At 43.2% G+C, this 22,888-nt stretch overlaps 2 protein-coding genes across 2 annotated transcripts; both read left to right on the top strand.

Annotated features, from left to right (window-relative positions):
- The first annotated feature begins 15,468 nt into the window (after positions 1 to 15,468).
- LOC113040790 (uncharacterized) lies at positions 15,469 to 17,854 on the top strand. Its single transcript, XM_026199041.1, has 2 exons — positions 15,469 to 16,394; positions 17,413 to 17,854. Exons 1-2 carry the CDS (start codon positions 15,475 to 15,477, stop codon positions 17,852 to 17,854), a joined length of 1,362 nt encoding a protein of 453 aa, XP_026054826.1. The 5' UTR covers positions 15,469 to 15,474.
- A 1-nt stretch (position 17,855) lies between these two features.
- Positions 17,856 to 19,163, top strand: LOC113040788 (uncharacterized protein F54H12.2-like). The gene has a single exon (XM_026199040.1). It carries the CDS (start codon positions 17,856 to 17,858, stop codon positions 19,161 to 19,163), a length of 1,308 nt encoding a protein of 435 aa, XP_026054825.1.
- The last annotated feature ends 3,725 nt before the right edge of the window (positions 19,164 to 22,888 follow it).

The following is a 22,888-nucleotide window of genomic DNA, read 5'->3' as shown; positions in this document are numbered from 1 at the left end:
ACAGTATCAATAATTCTGTGTAACATCTGAATGGCTGAAGCGGTTTATCACATTACATTGTTGCGCAAACGCAGCGCTGCGTGGAAGACTCTGCTCTTGAATAGCTGAATAGCTGGCGGATGCAGTGCGTAGCGCCGCCTCACACTTTTTTTGCAGTTTGGTGTAATTTAGAAACGGTGCCTAAAGTGGGGGAGAACTCCCTCAATTCGGCGATCAGCTCTCACTCAACCGGACCAGAAATGTCCCGGTGCACCCGAGGGCATTTGAGCGGAGTTCTCACGCTGCAGCGGACGCGCACTCAGTATATGATGGGCGGGGAAATGTGAGATGACAGAACTGATAATGCACCAATTACAACAAAGAACCACTAGTTTCTCAACTGTATGGTACACCATTAAAGGGAACGATTCCTGATAGTAAATTACAAATTTTGCGAAGCAACAAAACAAGTGGGTATACACTTAATGGCCACGACCACACCAGTGGTACGATAGAAGACGGCCTTGGTCATGTGAACTGAACACGGTCACTTACACACTGAGCACACGAATGAACACTAGAGTTTCAATATTAGTCTGCTAATTCCAAGCAAGTGCGAGCAGCTATTAAAAATATGAATGCAGCAGCTATTAAAAATATGAATGCAACCCCGTTTTTTTTTTTCTGATAATTTGCATGTCATCGTAGCCAATTATGTCCCAAAATCGAAGCACGAGCACATGTAAACACCACCTCGGATTAGATAACGTCTCATGTGGTCCACCGAATCTTTAAATCTGGATGAAGAAATAAAATACATGTAAACATGGCTATTTTTTTCACGTTCTTATAACCCTATGTATAGAAGCCATAGAGCGATAAATGCCTGCTTTTGAAGCTGCGTGCATCTGAAACACAGTTAATGTGACCTCAACCTTAGAAATAAACACCAGTGACATTGATATTTCGCCGCTAAATACAGCGAACCCCCATTGAAACGCTTACACGAGAATGCTGGTCTCATTTAACCCTGTTCTCATGGCCTTATCTGCGTGTCCTTAGAGCGATTGCATGCTCTAGCTGCGTATTGCTCCAGGTGTATGAACACCGATGTATAAATGCTGCTGCAAATATGCTTAATATTCATTCCTGCAACCGATGCAAAACCATGTTAACCACCAGGCAACATACACAGCGATATGGATTAAAAGCATTCACTTATCTTAGACGTGGATTTCAGATGTTCTGAAACAAACTGCAACAGTTCGATTTGCAAGAACCGATTCAACAGTTTGATTTGCAAGCAGCGATGCGATCAGTTAATTGCAAGCAGCAATGCGATGGAGAGACACTGAATAATGGGAATTTAAATAGACTGCAGAAGATAGGTGTCAAGACTGGATTGGTACACGTCAGGAACAGCTGACTGTCAGCTGATGCAAGCGTGACTTACGTGACCTGACTGAACTAACGCGATGCTCGATTATTATTTAGAAGCCTCGGCTTCTTTGTTCTGAAAGACATCGCACTGAGAAATCAAACAATATTTATCTTTGAAGAAGAACACAATGCAATGTGTCGCGCGACTGGATCCAATGGAGGAAATCACTCTGATGAATAACACAATATTACTTGAATCTGTTGTTATTGTGACATTATTTGTACACATTTTACTAGTTAGACATTTCCCAAACTATAATTCCTGACTACATGTATGAAATGCATCTAAATGTCTCACAATCCAGGATGTTTGTTAACATATAACATATAAAACCACAAGATATAAAAGTAGTGTGAGTGTTAACACTATGAATGAATGCTTGGCACAAAGGTGTGTTACTGTTCAGTTCTCAATGTTCAGATCAGTCTATTCATTTATGTGTCCTTGACCTTCACTGTGTATATTTTTATTATACTGTAGTGCAAATAAAATACAAATAATAGTCAAAAACACAATATTTTACTCTCCTCAAACTCTTTCTTACCTGCCTCAGTCACATTTATATTGATGGCCCATTATATAAGGCCCTTTGTCTCTCAGGTAGCCTGATAATACCAAACTCTCCTACTTTGCCTTGTAGAGAGTCTGGAAGGGCATAATTGACAAGCGTTTACTTTCTCATGGGGGAGAGTTTAAAATCAGTGGTGTAACCATAAGCCAATCACAATGTTTGGTTATGACGTGTGTTATGCGCCGGCTCAACCACCTCAAACGTCTGTTGCGCCTAATGTAACTGCTCTCCCTTTCTCATAACTGCATATAAAATATTGATATGAGCCATGACTGTTTCCTACACATACAGGTTCTTTTTCAGCAACAGGATTCCGGGATGTCTGGTCACCCTACTGTGTGTGTGTGTGTGTGTGGTCTTGTATATGGTTTATGGGTACATAAATATCTATAATGACATATTACAACATAAACATGGTTTAAGAGGACACTTCTTGTACCCTCGTAAATCAAATAGATTTAAAAAAAAAAAAAACTAAACAGTGTTTAATTGAAATTTTAAATATGTGAGAGTTCCGGTTTGGGCGAAAGCAAGATGGCAGCATGAGAACGAGTTGCTCCCGACTAAAGTGACAAAAGGGTCTAAACAAATAAAATTTGAAACTTCCAACGGACATGAATCTACAGATTGAAAGAGCCCACAGAGCTCTTACTCCTCTTACGCCTTCTGGATCAGCATCGCGGTCTATCATAGTCAGATTTTTAGACTATACAACAAAAGAAGAAATCATTAAAACTGCATGGCAAAACAAAGGGTTTGTTTGAACGGGCAAGCAAATAAACTTCGATCATGATTATGCATCAGGAGTGTTGAAAAAAACGAAGAGAATTAAATTTTAAAAGAAAAGGCGATACGGTTCCAAACCCCCTTCCCTGCCAGAATGAGGGTCTTCTAAGAGGATGGAGTATGCATGTACAATTCCGCTATCTAAGCGACGCGAGACATGGCTGAGAGGGGATCACCTGTTGCCCTAGTCAAGCAGCCGGAGACACTGATGGAGAAAATTCAGAAGATTACGTGGTCTACGAGCGAATAAAGAGGAAGAAGCAGTAACAGAAGAAAACGTAGGAGACGAGCAGATCAGTCAGTAGTAGAGAAACTCCATCAATTCAGACGTGAATCCGCAGAGGAAGGTTAATCCATCGAGATGAACGCAAAATGCCAGAAGATCATGAGTTCATCATATGGACTGATTTTCGTCTTCCTATGCAAACCCGGATACAATTTGGATAAGTGACTGTTCCACCGGTTTTTATTTGTTATTCATTTTTAATTTTCAGTAAGAGAACCAAGATCCGCGATTTTGATTTTAAAGACTCGTATACACAACAGAGATTTTTGTTTTTGTTTTGTTGTGACATTAAACTGTTTGGTTAAATTAAGAAGATAGGATCGGGAGCACCGCGAAACTCATTAGCCACAAGAGATGAGTGACTATTACAATAAGGTGAACTTAGAGGGCTCTCCTGTGGAGAAAAGAGAGACACCTTCCTTAAAACGGATTTTCCCAAACACAGTTAGGGTTATTTTTAGAACCTCACTTATGGAAGTCCTCCATGTTTGGATTCAGAATCCTAAAATGTTCATAGCACATTATGTTATTTGTTCTATTTTGCATTGTTTAGCGGCTGATGTTGATTACAGCCAAGAGGATATTACACAGAAAATTGATAAAGTAAAAAAAGTACAGGAATTAAGTGCAATTTTGAGATGGAAACCAATATACAGAGACTGAGAATTTTGTCTTTTAATGTTAATGGTGTATTAAACCCTCAAAAGGGACAAAAATACTCTCTAAACTAAGAAAAGAAAAGATTGAAATAGCCCTTATACAAGAGACGCATTTAAGCGAAACTGAGCATTTAAAACTTAAACAAGGGGGGTTTAAGTATCTATTTTCAGCTTTTTTATAAATCTGGACATAGACGGGGGTTGCAATTCTTATATCAAATCAAGTATCTTACGAGCATTTGTCAGAAAAGAAAGATAAAGAAGGTAGATTTATCCTCATTAAAGGGAGGATAAATGGGTTTTTAGTAACTATACTAAACATCTACACCCCTCCAGGCAGTCAATGGCCAAATATTTAATATAATATCTACAGAATCTGAGGGCATACATATAAGTGGAGGAGATATGAATATTCGTTTGTCAAAACTGGACTAATGACAATAAACATTAATGACAGTATACCTTCAACCCTTTGGAAGCTGAATTCAAGTATACTAAATAAAATCTTAAATCTGCAATTGAATCTTACTTTTATGTTGATAATAATGGAGAAGTATCTACAACAATTATATGGGATGCCTTTAAAGCAGTCTTAAGAGGGTGCTTCACTGAAGAAAACGAATTTACAAACCCAATTAAAAGAGGCAGACTGAGGACAACTTCACAATGACCGACGAACACTCTTTCTCCTCCTTCTCCCCACACTCAAAGATGGACATTTCCAAACTTCTCCTGTCCAATCATCCTACTACTTGTCCACTTGATCCGATCCCCACTCACCTCCTTCAAGTGATCTCTTCTTCAGACATACCTTCGCTTACTCACGTTATCAACTTCTTTCTTCACACTGGAACATTTCCCTCAGCATTTAAGCAGGCTCGGGTAAGCCCACTGCTCAAGAAACCATCTCTAAATCCAGCGTTTATTGAAAACTAGACCGGTATCCCTTCTTCCATTCATTGCAAAGTCAATTGAGCGAGCTGTGTTCAACCAGCTCTCTATGTTCCTTGTACAGAACAACCTCCTGGACAGCAACCAATCTGGCTTAAAAAGTGGCCACTCAACTGAGACTGCTCTGCTTTTGGTAACTGAAGCCCTGTGACTGGCAAGAGCAGCTTCAAAATCCTCAGTACTCATCTTACTGGACCTGTCTGCTGCTTTTGACACTGTTAATCACTAGATTCTCCTGTCTACCATCAGAAAGATGGGCATCTCTGGAACCGCACTCCTGTGGGTTAAGTCCTGCCTCTCTGGTAGATCCTTCAGTGTGTCTTGGAGGGGTGATTGTAATAATATAACCTCCATAATCATCTGGAAGAAGCAGGCGGGAACCGGCGCACAATCAATTGAAACTTTAATAATCACAAAATAAACAAAACAGACGACTGATGCACACAAATAAAAAGCAAAACATAAAATAAAACCCAGGCCTGGTCCTCTCTCGTCCTTCATTGTCGTCGCTCCAGTTTTATATCCTTCCATCTCCTACGTGGGACTCGAGACCGGCGGTGGTATTTCCCAATCATTCCACCGGCCTCGCTCCTCCCACGTCCCTCGGCCCCACCCCACTCATCACAGTGATGTTTCTAAGTCACAACACCTTGCTACTGGGTTTCCTCAAGGCTCAGTACTTGGACCACTTCTCTTCTCCATCTACATGACGTCATTAGGATTTGTCTATCAGAAGCATGGCTTTTCTTATCACTGCTACACTGATGACACCCAACTCTACTTCTCATTCCAACCAGATGACCCGATGGTAGCTGCTCGCATTTCAGCCTGTCTGAGTGATATTTCTAGCTGGATGAATGACCATCACCTTCAGCTTAACCTTACGAAGACAGAACTCCTGGTGATTCCAGCTAACCCATTGCTTCATCACAACCTCTCTATACAGCTGGGTTCGTCAAACCATTACTTTTTTGAGGACAGCCAGAAACCTAGGAGTTGTGATGAATCATCAGTTAAGCTTCACAGACCACATTGCTACAACGACTCTTTCCTGCAGATTTGCCTTATACAACATTAGGAAGATTAGACCCTTCCTGTCAGAGCAAGCCACCCAACTTCTTGTCCAAGCTCTTGTTCTCTCCAGACTGGACTATTGTAATGCTCTTCTGGCGGGCCTTCCTGCATGTACTGTCAAGCCTCTGCAATTGATCCAGAATGCAGCAGCGAGGGTTGTCTTCAATGAACCCAAAAAAGTTCACGTTACTCCAGTCCTCATCAGGTTACACTGGCTACCAGTAGCTACTCGCATCAAATTCAAGGTACTGATGCTTGCCTACAAGACGACCACTGGCACGACACCAACATACCTAAACTCACTGGTTAAATCCTATGTGCCCTCCAGAAGTTTGCGCTGTGCAAGTGAACTACGCCTTGTGGTGCCATCCCAAAGAAGTTCAAAATCACTCTCACGGTCCTTCTCCTGGACTGCGCCCAGCTGGTGGAATGACCTCCCAATCTCAATTCGTACAGCTCAGTCTTTACTTGTTTACAAGAAACATCTAAAGACTTATCTTTTTCACCAGCACTTAACCAACTAAAACTAGCACTTTTCCTTCTTTTCATGTCTTTTCATTTAAAAAAATGAGTGCGCATGGATATGCGTTCTGTATTAGACTAACTGAGACTTGTCATGGCACTTGTATACTGTTGTTGTTCTCTTGTTGACCTGACTTCTTCTATTGTTCTCATTTGTAAGTCGCTTTGGATAAAAGCGTCTGCTAAATGATTTAATGTAAATGTAATATATCATGTGACGTGTCCCATGTGCTAACCTTTTTTGCAAGAACTGCTGAATAAGGGCTGCACCACATCCATGCTCAAAGTATATGTGGCACCTATCACGGAGAACCACGAATCCTCCTCGCCCCAAGACTGTGCCATCTTGTGACTTGTCTATAGTCCTGCAGGCCCTAAGAAGGCACCCCTTTGAGCCAATCAATTGGGCCAATTTGCGGCCCTTATTGCTCAAAACGGCCCTCCTCCTTGCCTTGGCATAGAATAAGTGAGTGGGTGACCTGCAAGTGCCTGTCAATTAGTGCGTCATGTCTGGAGTTTGGGCCTAATGACTGTAAGGTCATTCTAAGGCCAAGACGTGGTTATGTTCCTTAAGTGCTCTCAACTCTTGTTTAGAGCTCAGCTGATCTCCCAATTGGGTCTCCCCACTACAGATGGTGAGCAGGGTCCAAACATGCTCTTCCAGTAAGGACTCTGAAAGTATACCAAGAGTGCAGTAGCCTGTTTAGGCAGGCAGAGCAGCTTTAAGGACTTTAAGGACCACCATAAAGGACTTTCTCACTGGACTGTCGATGCGATAGCCTTGCCTTATGCCACAGAAGGCTTTCAATGTCCTATAGGTGTGAGGGCCCATTCCACAAGAGGGATGGCATCCTCCTGGACATGGTTCAACAGAATTTCTATTAGTGAGGTCTTCACCATCCAGATTTGCCATATTTCATAACTTAGACATCCCTGCTCTACAGGCGTGAGTTCTGTCAGTTTAATGTTCTACCCATCCCCCCTTGAGTGAAGTTGGTTATATTAGTGCTTCTCAGCTACTAGCTTGGAGCACAATGTGGTCAGGTTCTTAGGGGTCCTTATGTAACTAGCCCTGACTCTGGAAGGTCAATGGTGACTAACCCTGACTCTGGAAGGTCAACGGTGACTAGCCCTGACTCTGCAGGGTCAACGGTGACTAGCGCTGACTCTGGAAGGTCAACGGTGACTAGCCCTGCCTCTGGAGGGTCAACGGTGACTAGCCCTGACTCTGGAGGGTCAACGGTGACCAGCCCCGACTCTGGAAGGTCGACGGTGACCAGCCCTGACTCTGGAAGGTCGACGGTGACCAACCCTGACACTGGAGGGTCGACGGTGACTAACCCTGACTCTGGAGGGTCCACGAGCACCTGACTCGACTCTGGAGGGTCCACGAGCACCTGACTCGACTCTGGAGGGTCAACCGGAACCTGATTTGACTCTGGAAGGTCAACGGGAACCTGACTCGACTCTGGAAGGTCAAAGGGAACCTGACTCAACTCTGGAAGGTCAAAGGGAACCTGACTCAACTCTGGAAGGTCAACGGGAACCTGACTCGACTCTGGAGGGTCCACGGGAACCTGACTCGACTCTGGAGGGACAGTGGCGTTTAAAACAGTGACCGGCGGCCATCTTGGACAGTGGCGTTGGACCGGCAGTCATCTTGGGCAGTGTCGATGGGTCGGCGGCCATCTTGGGCAGTGGCGATGAGCTGGCGGCCATCCTGGGCAGTGGCGTTGGGCCGGGAGCCATCTTGGGCAGTGGCGATGAGCTGGCGGCCATCTTGGGCAGTAGTGCTGGGCTGGCGGCCATCTTACATCGTGGCGCTAGGTTGGTGACCACCTTGTGCTGTGGTGCTGGGCTGGCAGCCATCTTGGGCAGTGGCGCTGGACTGACGACCACCTTGCATCGTGGCGCTAGGTTGGTGACCAGTTTGTGCTGTGGCGCTAGGCTGGCGGCCATCTTGGGCAGTGGCGCTGGACTGACGACCACCTTGTGCTGTGACACTGGGCTGGCAGACTTCTTGTGCAGTAGCGCTGGGCTGGTGGCCATCCCACCGGAAGAGACAGGAATGGCTGGGACATCCCACGGAAGCCGATGCTGTAAGTAACACACGAATTCCCAGAACCCATATGTGTCCAGCTGAGCCAGTTCCTCTTGTGGAACCGGGTCATCCATATATATATATATATATATATATATATATATATATATATATATATATATATATATATATATATATATATATATTCAAAATGTTGTATTTAAAACATTAACCTCAACATGAACTTATGAATTTAATTGGACTCATGCCACCTGTGAGCCTCATTAAACTTCTGAAAATATACATACAAGACACTTTTGTGCCACTTTTATTTTATGTGATTGGTAATTTATTCTTATTTTACTTCTTATTCTAAAGTTTTTATTTTGTTGTTTTAATAAGAAATGTTAAAAAGCTTATAAATAAATATATATTTTTTTATTTTGACATAAAAGATGAAATACTTTTTATAAAGCTAGAAAAATGCCATTACAAACATACAAACAAATTTCCCTGTACATTACATTAACCCCTTAACCGTCACTCACATTTTTGAAGACTTGAATGTGCACGATTCAAATTTACATTTTTATAATTCATGAATGAAAACATTTTGTAACATGATATTGATGTACCATTTACATGGTAATGCAATGTCTGATTTAAAAATTGGTTTTAAAGGATGAATTTTGAGTTTTCAGTTGATATATAATTTCTGATTATTTCTAAAATGTGATAGAGATAAGGCAACGAAGAAGTCTTTCTTTTAAACAAAGGTCAAAACTCCTGTTATAATTTAGATTTTTGAGGGTGCACCCTTGTCATAAATTAATCTATTACTTTTCCTACATAATTTTTAACAAAAAACATTGGTAAAATATATATAAAATATATATAGACCTTTCAAACAATATAAAGTTTGTCAAGATTATATTAGATTTAATTTTAATATAGTGAAGTAAATGTAGGCATCCCGTATACGGGATGGGGTGACAGTTAATTAAGGAGTGAAATATCATATTCGTTATGGAAAGGCAAATTTTTCATCAAAAAATTTGATTATTGATTAGAAGGTGCTACTACATTTTTTAAATTAGGAGCACAGGTGTTCCTTAAAAGAAAAGTAAGCGTAGAGCCCTGATCACTATAGACCTATATCTACGCTCTGTATTTTCTCAAAACTTTTGGAAAATTTGATTAGTAGTTAGTAAAACGTTAACATTTAAACAGTTAAATTATCATAACATTTGTATTAATGTATTAATCAATCTGGTTTCCATAAAGGGCATAGATGCTATAAATGTTTTAAATTATATCGTGGAGTCTATTTTGAGATATTGGATATTTTGAGCTGCTCCAGCAGGGCTTTAACAGTCATGAGCTGTGTTTTTTGTTGTTAGATAAAAGGGATACTCCACCCCAGTGTCATTAATCCTTACCCCAATGTCGTTCCAAACCCATTAAAGCTTAGTTTGTCTTCAGAACACAATTTAAGATAATTTGGATTAAAACCGGGAGGTTTGTGACTGTCCCATAGACTGCCAAGTAAATTACACTGTCAAGGTCCAGAAAATTATGAACGTTATGAACTGACAAAAATACTTTTTGTACGTGAAGAAAACATTGAGATGTACACATCACCGTAGTACCATTTTAGAGAATATTAGCCGAACACAGGCCACAAGGATGCTCTGTTTCCTTTCAAATCACAAATCCTTGTGGCGTGGCTGACACAGAATAGCATAAGCTGCCTGCGTTTGGCTAATAATCTCCAAAATGGCGCTGCAGTGATGCAGACAGACATAGGAAACGAACTGTTGAATAAAGTCCTTGTTGTTTCTTTGTGTACAAAAAGTATTCAGAATCAGAAGACCTTTATTACCAAGTATGTTTACACCATTGACTGTATAAAAACATGGACGTAGTGTCCATGACGTCACCCGTAGACTTCTAAAGAGTGTTTTTGAAGCTCAAATTGTGCAGAGCAGGCCGTCGCATATATATATATATATATATATATATATATATATATATATATATATATATATATATATATATATATATATATGTGTGTGTGTGTGTGTGTGTGTGTGTGTCTAAAATGTAAGTCAGTTAATATTACTTGTTTATTTAACTAAAGTTGTATAAAATTAAGATCACATTTGGAATCAAGCTGAAAGTTGGGAAAACATGACTCCTGGTCGTATGATGTTGCATATATTATATCAAATATTTTTATTTTTTCTACTGCAGTAGGCCTATGTTGGTTTCTTTGTGTGTGCTGTTGCTCTTATAGTGTTGATTTCTCTGCGAGGCTGACTGGCTGCACTAGCCTCAACTGACTCGACCTTGATACTGTCAATACATTATCCGTTATTAGCCACCGTTTACACTGAAAGTAATACAATCAGAATCATTCTCGCCAAAGTTTCAGTGCTGCTCAAGTAATTATTTGTTATTATCATTTTTATCAGGTTACATGTTTAGTCAGGCAAGTAAAATTTTCTTTCACTTGCCTTTTCACAAAATCCACTTGTGCCAGACAAGCGTTAATGTCGAGACCTGACTCTGCTTCTTTCGCTTATCATCTCATACTCAGTAGCTATATCATACATATTTAATATTCTGTTAATTAGATACGTTAACATCAATGACTTTTTTCTCTGAGTTATTTAAATTGTGCTGTATGTTGTGAGTGTTTGTTTGTCTGGACACAAACACCACACGTGGCGAGTACGAGTACACAAATATGGGATCAGGTATTGGGACAGACACTGGTACCGGTCCATCCCTAGTTTATGCATTAGGTCAGTTTGTGACTGTTATAACACATTCAACCACATGAGCATCTACACTATGAAACCAGTCTGTTGTAATGCATTTTCGACAACCTGTGGAAGTGGTTGAACTAGACAAGCTCAAAACGTTTTAGACCCCATTCACATCTGTTTTTAGTGTCGTCCACTTATGATCTGAATGACCAAAATGCATATATTACAAGGTGTAAACAGGTGCTTAATTACACGATTTGAAATGTGTCAGTGGACATGTCAATTGGCTATTAAACTTTTAAATGAGTTTTATTTTAATTGATTTTATATATCAAATTGACAATTTGAAGGGGGCCAAGGGATGGGGGGCCCTTCCAATCTCTTTCTGGGGGGCCTATAAAATTAAATATAAATGCATATCCAGAAATAAAATTAACCAAAAATAGCTTCTATAACAGGTTAACATTAGTGCTGTCTGTCAATCTAAACAATTAACGGCATATATTTCTGTAATTAATAGCATATTAATATACACTGTATTCCCAAAAGTATTGGGACACCCCCTTCTAATGAACAGGTTTGACTACTTTAGTAATCTAATTCTAATTTTATTTTGAATTTTTTATTTTCTATTAATAATTAATTTAACCAACATTTACATAATTACCTGCTTCATTTGCAGTTAACCTAATGCATGCATAAAATACTTTAACACGATTACATAAACATTGAATAACCGTACAAGGCGAATGAAGGCCTATGTGTACAAAGGATATCTTTATTCAGATTTGAGAACTTTTGTCATTTGTTTTATATATATGTTGAGTATCTTGTTCGTCTGACATTAAACAAATAATCATTTACATGCCTAGAGTCTTTGTATTGTAAGAATGTAAACCGAGTGTCAACTACTGCTACTCACAAATCAGGCAACCAACTGGACCTTATTTATACACGAAACTGCTCTACTGATCATGTTCTGGTTACTCCACTGCACACGACGGATCACTTCCTCCTCACTCTTAACCTCAACATGATCCCTGACACATCACTTACCCCTCCACATGTCATCTTTCATAATCTTCATAAACCTATGCACACTTTCACCCTCCCGGCTATCTGCAATGGTTTCATCTTCACTTCCTTCCCCTAAACTGTTTGCATCTTTGGATGCTAACAGTGCTACTGATACTTTCTGCTCCACTCTTAAATCTTGTTTAGACACTGTTTGCCAGTAGTAAGTATACTATACTACCTGTCATGATGATTTATGACTTTGACCTTTGACCTTTTGACAGGTTGAACTTCCGGTGACCTTATGATGGATGGGCGGAACTTTCCGACTTCAAGGGTTAACCTATGACCTTTCCACGCATCGATCATGCGGTTTTGACAGAAAGTTTTACCCTATTGACCTAGTTAGTTCTAAATCATGGTTTTGACGGCTAGTTTAACCGGTACATGAAAGACTCCCCACGCATCGATCATGTGGTTTTGACAGAAAGTTTTACCCTATTGACCTGTTAGTTCTAAATTAAAACGGTATATGAAAGACTCCCCAACCATCGATCATGTGGTTTTGACAGAAAGTTTTACCCTATCGACCGTTAGTTTGTTTGAAGTCTGTGCCAGTTGTTTGAAGTCTGTGTCAGATAGCTTGTTTGAAGTCACAGTTATACGGTTATGTGTGTGTGTGTGTGTGTGTGTGTGTGTGTGTGTGTGTGTGTATGGTTATACGGCTTCCCCCCCCTCCCATTACGTTCATGAGCGGTGTATAAATGGGGTCGGTGTGTTCTACACGCATCACCGGAAAGGGAAACATGAGCTACATGAGCATGGATGGTTTATCCTCCCCTCAATCGGCAGATTCGGGGTCGAGCAACAGGATGTTGAATAGCCTGACTATGGCACCGAGAAAACCTTTCGGACACATCCGTTTGACAAGTTTTCTCCATGAAATTTCAGAATGGACTAAAGGTGAATTTATGATGCGTAGTAACCGCGTATTCGGATACAAATTTCACAAACCAACTCGAGTCGTTACGCTCTACACCACCGACGGCCTCGGTGAGTTTCAGGCTGGGGAAGACGAGTGTCTGGTATTTCCTGAAAAAGACTGGTCTCTATTTTACAAACGTGTCTGGAATGATCTGAATGACGGCGGCGAGGAGCCTTTGTACGTGGCGGAGTGGGACGGGACGACCCCGAATGTCCGGTACCGTGTGGTGGGTGACCATACTCAAAAGAGACCGAATGATTCTGTTTACATATTCTGCTGTAAAGACAAGACAAAGCTCAACAACACACGGTTTGGACGCATCCTGCCTAACGAGCATCACGATCTGTATGAAATGCAGTTTTTGTTCAAGTGGTGCGATCTGGATCTACTGAATAGGCTTTTTTCAATCATCAACAAAATGTTCAAATGGTGTGACATGCATGACGGATACAACAAAATTAAAGTGCAACTGTTCCACCCCGAGAGATGTGCTCGGAGCAGCACATACTCTCTGCCGTCCCCGCCCATTCACTACAACCATTCTAAAGCTCCGCGGTCGGACCTCGTCAAGCGTCGTGTATAAATCAAGGCTGAAGCGCTCCAACACCCCCTCCCCTTTTTTTCACAGCGATCATAAAATACCGCGACCCAACCCTCCCAAGCATCATTTTATAAACCATGGCCAAAGACCACGTATGCAGCTGCGGTATCTCTTTCGGCAGCATTCTCGACCCTCCCGACGACGACGCGACCCTACATACACCGACTGACGCCGGCGGTCCATCAGGACTCCACAACGACTGGGTCTCGGCTAAAACGGTCAGACGGCGCATAGAGTTGGAATCCTGCCTTAAAAACGATTGGGGCCCCAACAACATCATCAACGCCGAAGCCTCGGACCTCCAAAACTACTCTGGTCCACCTATCAAACGTAGCTTAGACTCGGATCTGATGATCGGGAGCCCCTGCCCCCACGCAGGGGACAAAAGTTTAGGGGTCCAATCGCACGACTCCTCTACATTCGACCGAACCCTACCTCATTCTAATCCTGGCTACGACGCCACAGACGGATGTTTCACCGACGTCGGATTCAAAATCGTAAAAGCAGCGACCGTGGTTTTGCTGCAACATCTCATCAACGATAAGCAGAAGGACGAGTGCGAGGGTTGCGTGATTGACCACCCCAGTCAGCTGCAACATTCCTGTCTGTTTGACCCTCCCAACTACTACTTCGACACTCACTTTGACGAACTTTCGGGCAAGCTGTTTAAACCCTCTTTTCATTCCATCATCACTACCCTCCTGGAGCGGTGCGGGTTAAAATCTCAACCCCATCGTATTCAAGGAACAGTCGGGACTATTCTGCGCGAATTAAAAGACGAACCATTCATCGTCTCCAAGGTGGAAGAAATCAGGGCGAGACTTCTGGACAAACCCTGCAAGGAAATAGTCGGCGACGTCGTTGATCTCTGGGAAAATCTCCCCAACGCGAATGGCCAGTGACCAAACCACCTCCAACATGGGTGCAGCCTGTAGCCTAAAGTACTGTATGGAATTATTGTTTAAAGACCATTACAGAGAGCAGATGACCAATCTCGTGAGCAAGATTATTATGGACGCATCCCACCCCGATACCCCGTGTCACGATACCGTGCGCGAGGCAAATCTCAAGAAAAATATGGCGTATATAAGAGGACTGGTTAGCTCGTGGGACTATTTGACGGACAAATGTGTTGACGGTAACGATCCACCCATTGTAATGATAAAACAGGTTCTAGATATGTTGTGTGAATCACGATCCCCGCTCGAGATCACCGATCTGCTGAGTACTTGTACCTACGTGGCAGATGTCTGCATCGAGCTAATGAAGAAATCAAAAGAATATGACTCCGATGATCAGGACGACGTTGTCAAAATCGTCGAAGTGATTACAAACGTGGACAAAATTGTCGTAATGTACGTCGATTACATTCTTGACAAAAACATGATGGCCTGCCGCGATTTTCTTTTCTGGTTAGATTGCCACTGACGGCATTATTAATCCATTTTGTATCCTGTAACATCCCTGTTATAACCATTGTACTTTTTAGTCTCTGTATGTAACATCATTATATCCATTTTGCATGTTGAATCATATTAACCCCATTTTTTTTTTTTTTTTACTCAGAGAGTATGTATTTTTTACACGTTGTATCAATACCATTTTACTTATAGTATGTATCTTTTCTATCCTCTATTATATCCATTTTACTTATAGTATTTCTATTATATCCATGTTTACTATCTTTTATTATATTCATTTTACTCGTATTATATCCTGTAGCGTTTTTTTAATAAAAGATTGATTCAAACCGCTTGTACGCGTCATTCTTTTCCAACGGTTGCGACGGCACCATGTCGGAGCTCATGAAAGAGGCTTATTACACGCCCTCCAACCCGGGCTCTTTAGGTGGTAAAAAACGATTAAAAGACGCCGTCTTGAAAGACACCGGGGTCCGTCTAAGCGATAAACAGGTTTCAGAATGGCTGGCTGGTGAGGACGCTTACACATTACACAAACCAGCGCCTATAAAATACAAACGAAACAGAGTGGTCGTGTACGGGGTCGACACTCAGTTCCAGGCCGATCTCGTCGACATGATCGCCTACGCTAAGGATAACGACGGTCATAAATATCTGCTGACGTGCATAGACGTATTTAGCAAGTACGCCTGGGTTCGCGTGTTGAAGAATAAGAGCGGTCTCGAGGTCACTAGAGCGTTCGAGTCTATCCTCGAAGAGGGCCGCGTACCTCAGAAATTGCAGACGGATCAGGGAAAGGAATTTTTTAACAAACAATTTCAAGATGTGATGAAAAAGCACGACATTAATCATTTCGCTACCGCTACCGATTTGAAAGCCAGCGTCGTGGAACGATTTAACAGAACCTTAAAAAGTCGTATGTGGCGATTTTTAACGGCTACAAATTCCCGTCGATACATAGATGTTTTACAAGACATCATGCAGGGGTACAATACCAGTTATCATCGAAGTATCAGAATGAGACCCGTGGACGTCGGTAAAGTAAACGAGGATCAAGTGTTTCAAAACTTGTACGGCGATATAAAGAAGACCGAGAGACCCTTATTTAATTTCAAAGTCGGCGACGTCGTCAGGATTTCTAAAGTGAGAGGTCCGTTCGCGAAAGGTTATGAGCAGAACTACACGGAGGAATTTTTCACCGTATCCTCGCGTATTCCGCGTCAACCCCCGGTCTACAGACTCACCGATTACGACGGCGATGTCATCGAGGGGATTTTTTACGAAAAAGAGCTGCAAAAAATAATTGTGAGTAAAAACAAATCTTTTAAGGTGGAAAAGATTTTAGGCCAGAAAAAACAAGGGAAATCTACGCTCGTTTTAGTGAAATGGCTAGGGTGGCCTTCAAAATTTAATAGTTACATAGATAAAAAAACTCTGCTGGACTTAAAACACCCCGTCGTTTAACGGATGAGATCATACCAGCGAAGGATCGCCATGGACGATCACGGGTTCTACGTCACGTTACCGTGCAATGCGTCGTCGTTGGTTTATCCTGAAAATCGCATATCCTCCTATACGACCAGGTTAGCAAAAGCTATAGACTTGAAAGGACGATGGGAAGTCGGACTCGCCGAAATCGAATATCCTAGAAGTTGGTACAACTTTGATGACGAAGACGGTCATTTCATCCTACAAACGGTCCCGGAACCCCCGGATAGCAAGACCTCCAAAGGCTCTTATGTCGGTTTTTCTGTAATTACGAAATTACACATAAGTGGCGGGTACTACGCAAACATTCGTACAATCCTGCGTGCTATAAATCAACTTACCGCACCGGCGGCCGTATTGAGTCTCGACGAATTCAAAAACAAGGTGAATCTGACCGCGAAACCCAACATTTCGATAAGTTTTCGAGGGAGGCTAGCCACTATTTTAGGAACGACGCTAAAACCTCTAGGAGGTTTAAACTATCATAAAAAACCAGATTTTACCGTAAACGCCGTCGCGGACGCCCCTCATCAATGCGATATCAACGGGGGGTTCTACACGATGTACGTCTACACGGATATTATCCAATATCAAACGGTCGGCGATTCTTACGTTCCTCTTTTGAGATGCGTACATATATCGGGTAAAAGCAACGACTCGGTCATTGCTAGATACGACAACCCACATTACGCATCGATCAGCAAGGATCACATCACCGACATCACCATAGAGCTGAAGGACGATCAAAACCGCAGAGTACCATTTTCTTACGGGAAAGTCATCGTAAAACTACACTTTAAACCGAAAAATGGTTTATTATAGACCCGGAGAGACCGCCGACTACGTCAGCTACTACCGAAATCAGGCCGGCGGGGATTTGCCGGGCTATGCCGGGGGAGGGGTTATGTACGGAGCGGGGTTAGGGGGTCTTTTCAGAGGCCTGTTCAGGATGGCTGTACCTCTGTTAAAAAGAGGATTTAGCATCGCGAAACCCCATCTAAAATCGGCCGCAAAAAATATAGTATCCGACGTCGTCTCAAACGTATTGACGCGGTCTCATAACGATAAAGCTCAAGACGGATCCGGTCTGATGGTCATGGCCCGTAAGAGGATGTCTAAACCACCCGGTGTGAGGAGGCGTGGTCAGTGGGGAAAGAAGAAAACAACACTCGGACCGAAGAAACGCTCAGTCGTACGCAGAAAGCGTAAGGCGGCTGTTAGACGAAAGGCGTCGATCAAGAGAGTCGTAAAAACCATCTTCTAACATGGCGTTATTGCACCGCATGTCGGGGGAGTGCATCAAGTCCGAGTTGGACCTATTTACGGTCCCGCTGACGCAGACCGTTATTGAGAAAAACGGCTATTTAGAAGTAGCCCCATTATCGGCCATATCGTACTCTGCACCGTTGGAGTTTTTTATCGCCGGCAACGGCGACGATTATTTGGATCTTAACAACACGATGCTCTATCTACGGGTGAAAATCACGGGGCCTGACGGAGCAGATATCGCTCACCCGGCTAAGGTGGGGCCGATAAATTACCTGGCAGCTACCATGTTTTCACAGGTCGACGTAACCCTCGGCGACCGCCTGATATCTCAGAGCTCCGGAACTCATCCGTATCGCTGCATCATCGAAAGTCTGCTCAACTACGGTAAAGATACGTTGGAAAGTATTTTCAGCGCCGGGCTGTTTCACAAAGACACGGCCGGTCACATGGATGTACATGACCCCGCAGGTCGTAACGAGGGGTTAACGAAGAGATCGCTCTACACCGGCCGAAGCAGCGAGGTGGAACTGCTAGCCCCCATACACAGCGATATATTCTTTCAAGAGAAACTTTTAATTAATGGATTGGATTTAAAATTACGGTTCATACGGGCTAAGGATGAATTCTGTCTGATGAGGTCCGACGACTTGGCTTACAAATTACATATAGCGGCGGCGTCCCTATTTGTCAAAAAAGTTTCCGTATCACCCCCGGTGAGACTGGCTCACGCCCAAACGCTGCTCTCGACCACGGCCAAGTACCCCATCGACAGGGTCTGTCTAAAATCGTTCTCCATACCCGCCGGCTCTCGCGTTTCCAATCAAGAAAATCTGTTTCTAGGAACGCTGCCAAAGTCTATCGTTATCGGTATGGTCGATAACGACGCATTCACCGGTTCCTACGAGAAAAATCCATTCGCGTTCAAACATTACAATCTGGAATTCCTAGCGGTCTACGTGGACGGTCAACAATTTCCCGCCAAGCCCCTACAACCTAATTTCGACGCCGGTTTGGCGGTGCGCGAATATTATCAGCTGGCGATGACGACCGGGAGACACCTTAAAGATCGACCGCTCTGTATCAGCAGGAATGATTTCCTGAACGGATACACGCTCTACGCATTTAACCTGACGCCGGACGAGGACTGCGGTCAGCACATTTCCCTCATCAAGTCCGGGAACATCAGAGTAGAAGCTCGTTTCAGACAAGCTCTGCCGAATACCGTTAATTTAATAATCTACGCCGTATTCGACAGCCTCATTGAAGTGTCTAACCGCAGACAGGTACTGATCGATCACTACTGAGAGATGAACACGCTACAACTCACAGCTATCGTGGATAAAATAGCGTGCGGGACTCATTTTCTCGGGGTTCTGCCGAGCGATCAACTACCCAAAAAACCGTTGGGGATCTTACCGTCGTTCTGCGTCGTTAATACCCACCCCTCTCGATCGCCGGGGGAGCATTGGCTAGCCGTTTATTTAGCGCGAGAGGGACGGCTTGTTTTTTCGACAGCTTCGGCAATCCGCCCAACAGCCCCCGCTTTCCAATCAGCATCAATAACTTTCTAGACGTCAACGACGTCGACGTATTATACTCCGACAGACGCGTCCAGGATTATTCATCGGATACCTGCGGACAGCACTGTGTGTTTTTTCTATATCATCTAGCCAGAGGTCGCGACTATAGCCACGTGATGAAACTATACACCGATGATTATATTAAAAATGATAAAATGGTGTCCCTCTTTGTGAAGAGATTGAGACCGCATGTTTGTAATGATAAAATGTTATCGTGCGTTCATTGTGTGCAGACATGTTTGACGTATAAATAAAAAAAGCTTAAACCATTATATTTCTTATCGTCTTTTATTTATTTAATCATAAGATACAAATGAATGAATGCTCGATCTAAGGAGTCGTTACATTTCCAGCCATTGTCGTAGGTCGATAGTCGGCGATTTAAACGGCGAGTCTTCAAAATCTCCACCCGAGGGGGGTGAATATCTCCTCCCTTTTTTTCTTTTATAAGGTCTAACAGACGGTGATGGGGGTTCTAAGGGTTTACTCTTTAGAGAGTTAATCGTACGTCTGACCTGTTGGTTCGGCACCGTAGAAAAAGGGATGTTTAATTCGCCAAAGGCGTGTAGAAACTCCGACCATCCCGGAGGTCTCCGTTCATCCCTAACGTTTTGCGGAGCCGTAACATTTTTTAACAAATCGACCATGTGCGAACCTTGTACGGCTTTACCCCTGAACACAAACTCCCCGGATTCGTTCCACGAGCTTAGTCCTTTAGCTTTAGACATCTTGTCTAATATGTATCTGCTGTTTTTCACGCTTCTCGACGGGACGTTCTTCAGAACTTCGGCGACGACAGCCTCCTCGGCTTTACCGTCTTTGACGTTAGCGGCAGTCGGCGATTCGTCTTTAGGACCGGGGTCAAGATGGGGTAACGAAAGCGTTAAAACACCGCTCTCACGATCCCCTTGTTTAACGACGGTCAAAAACCTGTTCAGGGTTTGGCTGTAAAGTTTGACTTTTTCGTAAGGATTCAAATCGTCGCGGCGTAAAATATTTCTTATGGCGGCGTCCAAATCGCTCTCCACGGTCTGTTGAATGTTCTCACGAGCATTTTCACTCTTGAGCTTATCCAGTTGATGGTGAGGGACTAAATACATCTTTTCGGCGTACTCCATCCTAACGTTTCGCTATCAAGCTCGTGAGAAACGGCACGGCGACGCTGAGGAGCGGTAGCAGGAACCCTCCCTTCTGGTTGAAGACTCGTTTCTTGGCCGCTATGCCGATTTTTTTATCGGCTACAAATTTAATATCCGCTCTTCTCTTTTTCAGTTTTTGGTACTGTTGCCTGCTGACCGGAATGACCCCGTAGAGGATGTTTAGAGCCACTTCGCAGAGCGCTAAAATGAATTCGTCGGACGCCGATTGTAATATAAGGCGTCGTTGTTTAGGGGTGGCTTTATGTAGCATTTTTAACACCGGCAGATGCTTACAAAGCCTCGCGGACATGGTGATCACGTTCTTCTTTTTTTCGGGATATAAACCACTTGACGGTCTGAAAGCAATCCTGTTCTGAGACGGTACTGCTCCGGAGTTTTCGCTTTATAGTCTATCATTAGATATCCGAAAGGTCGGTCGACCGCGTCGTGATAACACTCCATAAAGTATTTCGTGTTTCCGGGGTACATTTGACGACCTAGCATCGCCACTTGATGGACGTCCCGAGGATTTTTAAACAGGATCATATAATTGGCGTTTAAGCTGATGGTTCGACTCGACTTTCCCTGCGCGAATAAATTTTGCACTATGTAAATAGAACTGAGATTACGATGGTGACAGTATTGAGTGAACACGCGCTGCAGTTCGACGTTAGCGCTAGCTTGTTCCATGAGATCGTCGACGACGAGAAGGTTGGCGGTGGTAACAGGCAGTAAATCATCATCATTCAGACTCTGGGGTATTCCTTGTATAAATTTAATGTCATACAATTGAAGTAAATCATCGTACAAAGTTTGCCAACAATCATACAACCAAACAATGTTTTCAATTTTCTTCGAAATGATATTCAAACCTTTTTCCAACAAAAGTTTCACAAAATAAGACTTTCCGGAATTGGACGGTCCAGATACAACGCAGCTGAAAGGGTGTTGAAGTCTGAAATCAAAATCGGACACATCCTGAGAACCTCTGTGCATCGCCATCTGATCAGTAGCCGTAAGGAAGCGTGGTATAATCGCTTAAAAGCCGACGTTTATCGTACCTTAAACCTCTTAACGACTGATTTGTTTTGTAATGTGAGAGTCTTTTTATCCCTCACAATGTTTTCCGTATGAGCCAGGATGTATTTGGATCTATCGTGAGACGTCACATAGCTGTCGACCAGACCGATCAGGGATTCGAGACAGATAGCTTTGGAATTTTTTGCATTCAGAGTTATGCCCTTAGCTTTCATGGCGGACTTTACCTTTGACCGTCTCAAACGCGTAAGATTTGGGACCACTGGCACAGAAGGTCGTTATGTGGTCGTCGGGGTCCAATTCGCTCGTCAGCTCCCCTAAATGATCACCCAGAGGAGGCTCCCAGTCGCCGTCCCTAGACACGAATATGACGCTGTCGGTGTCAGAGTATAGCAGTCGTTCGCCTAGTCTGTCCATCAATTCGTACAATTCCAGTCGTGCGTGCGCTGTAGTGAAAGCGCCTACAAAAACATTGACGTCGCGCACCTTGCAAACATCGTCCTTGTCGGGTTTATGCTGGACTAGAGCTACGTCGCCTGAGACGAATGAGAAATAGGTCAAGGTGTCGGTGTTGCCAAAAACGATTCTGGTGAAATCTTCGGGCTCGCGCACCAGAATTGTTTGAGGTAAGTTCGGTCTTAAAGAGAAGCGTCCCCACAACTATTCAGAATTAGTTAGTGATCGCCCTCTGGGCGGCGTTGTACTTGATTTTTTCCGGGTCGAGTTGAATACCCTCTTTTTCAAAAATAGTCACGAATGTAGGCCGTCTTTCTCCGCATCCGTGACGACGTTCGGAGGGTAGCCCGAGCTTGTTGTTTCAAACATAAGAAGGTCTTTACGTATTCGGCAAACAAAGCGTCTGACCGTTGTGGAAAATGCCAAACCTCGTCTATCTTGGCTATCACATAACCCTTCTCGATGGCTTTTAAAAGCTCGATACTGACCCAAACAGCCCGAGAGCGATCTTTCCTGGTCCGTGTGGGTACAGCTCGAGGTCTGGTTTTGGTCTTGAGCGCAGGTTCTACATAGCGCGAACGTCAGCTTCCCGTTCGAACGGAAAGGAAGGACTGCATGGAGTAAGTTGCGGGGAGGGTACACGGTGGCTTTGATAAGCCCGTAATAATTTTCAATCGGTTCGAAATCTGCGAAAATGATTTCGGGGTGTCCGATCGGGTAGCTTTTCCTGGCCTGACAGAAAGGGTACAGACTGGTGAAATCCAGATATCTTATTTTCTCATCGCCGCTCACTTTGTGGTATAGCTTATAGGAGTA

Source organism: Carassius auratus, chromosome 22 (genome assembly GCF_003368295.1).
Source record: "Carassius auratus strain Wakin chromosome 22, ASM336829v1, whole genome shotgun sequence".
NCBI lineage: Eukaryota > Metazoa > Chordata > Actinopteri > Cypriniformes > Cyprinidae > Carassius > Carassius auratus.
The sequence above is the reverse complement of the archived record's forward strand: the minus strand, read 5'-3'. Positions and strand labels throughout refer to the sequence as shown.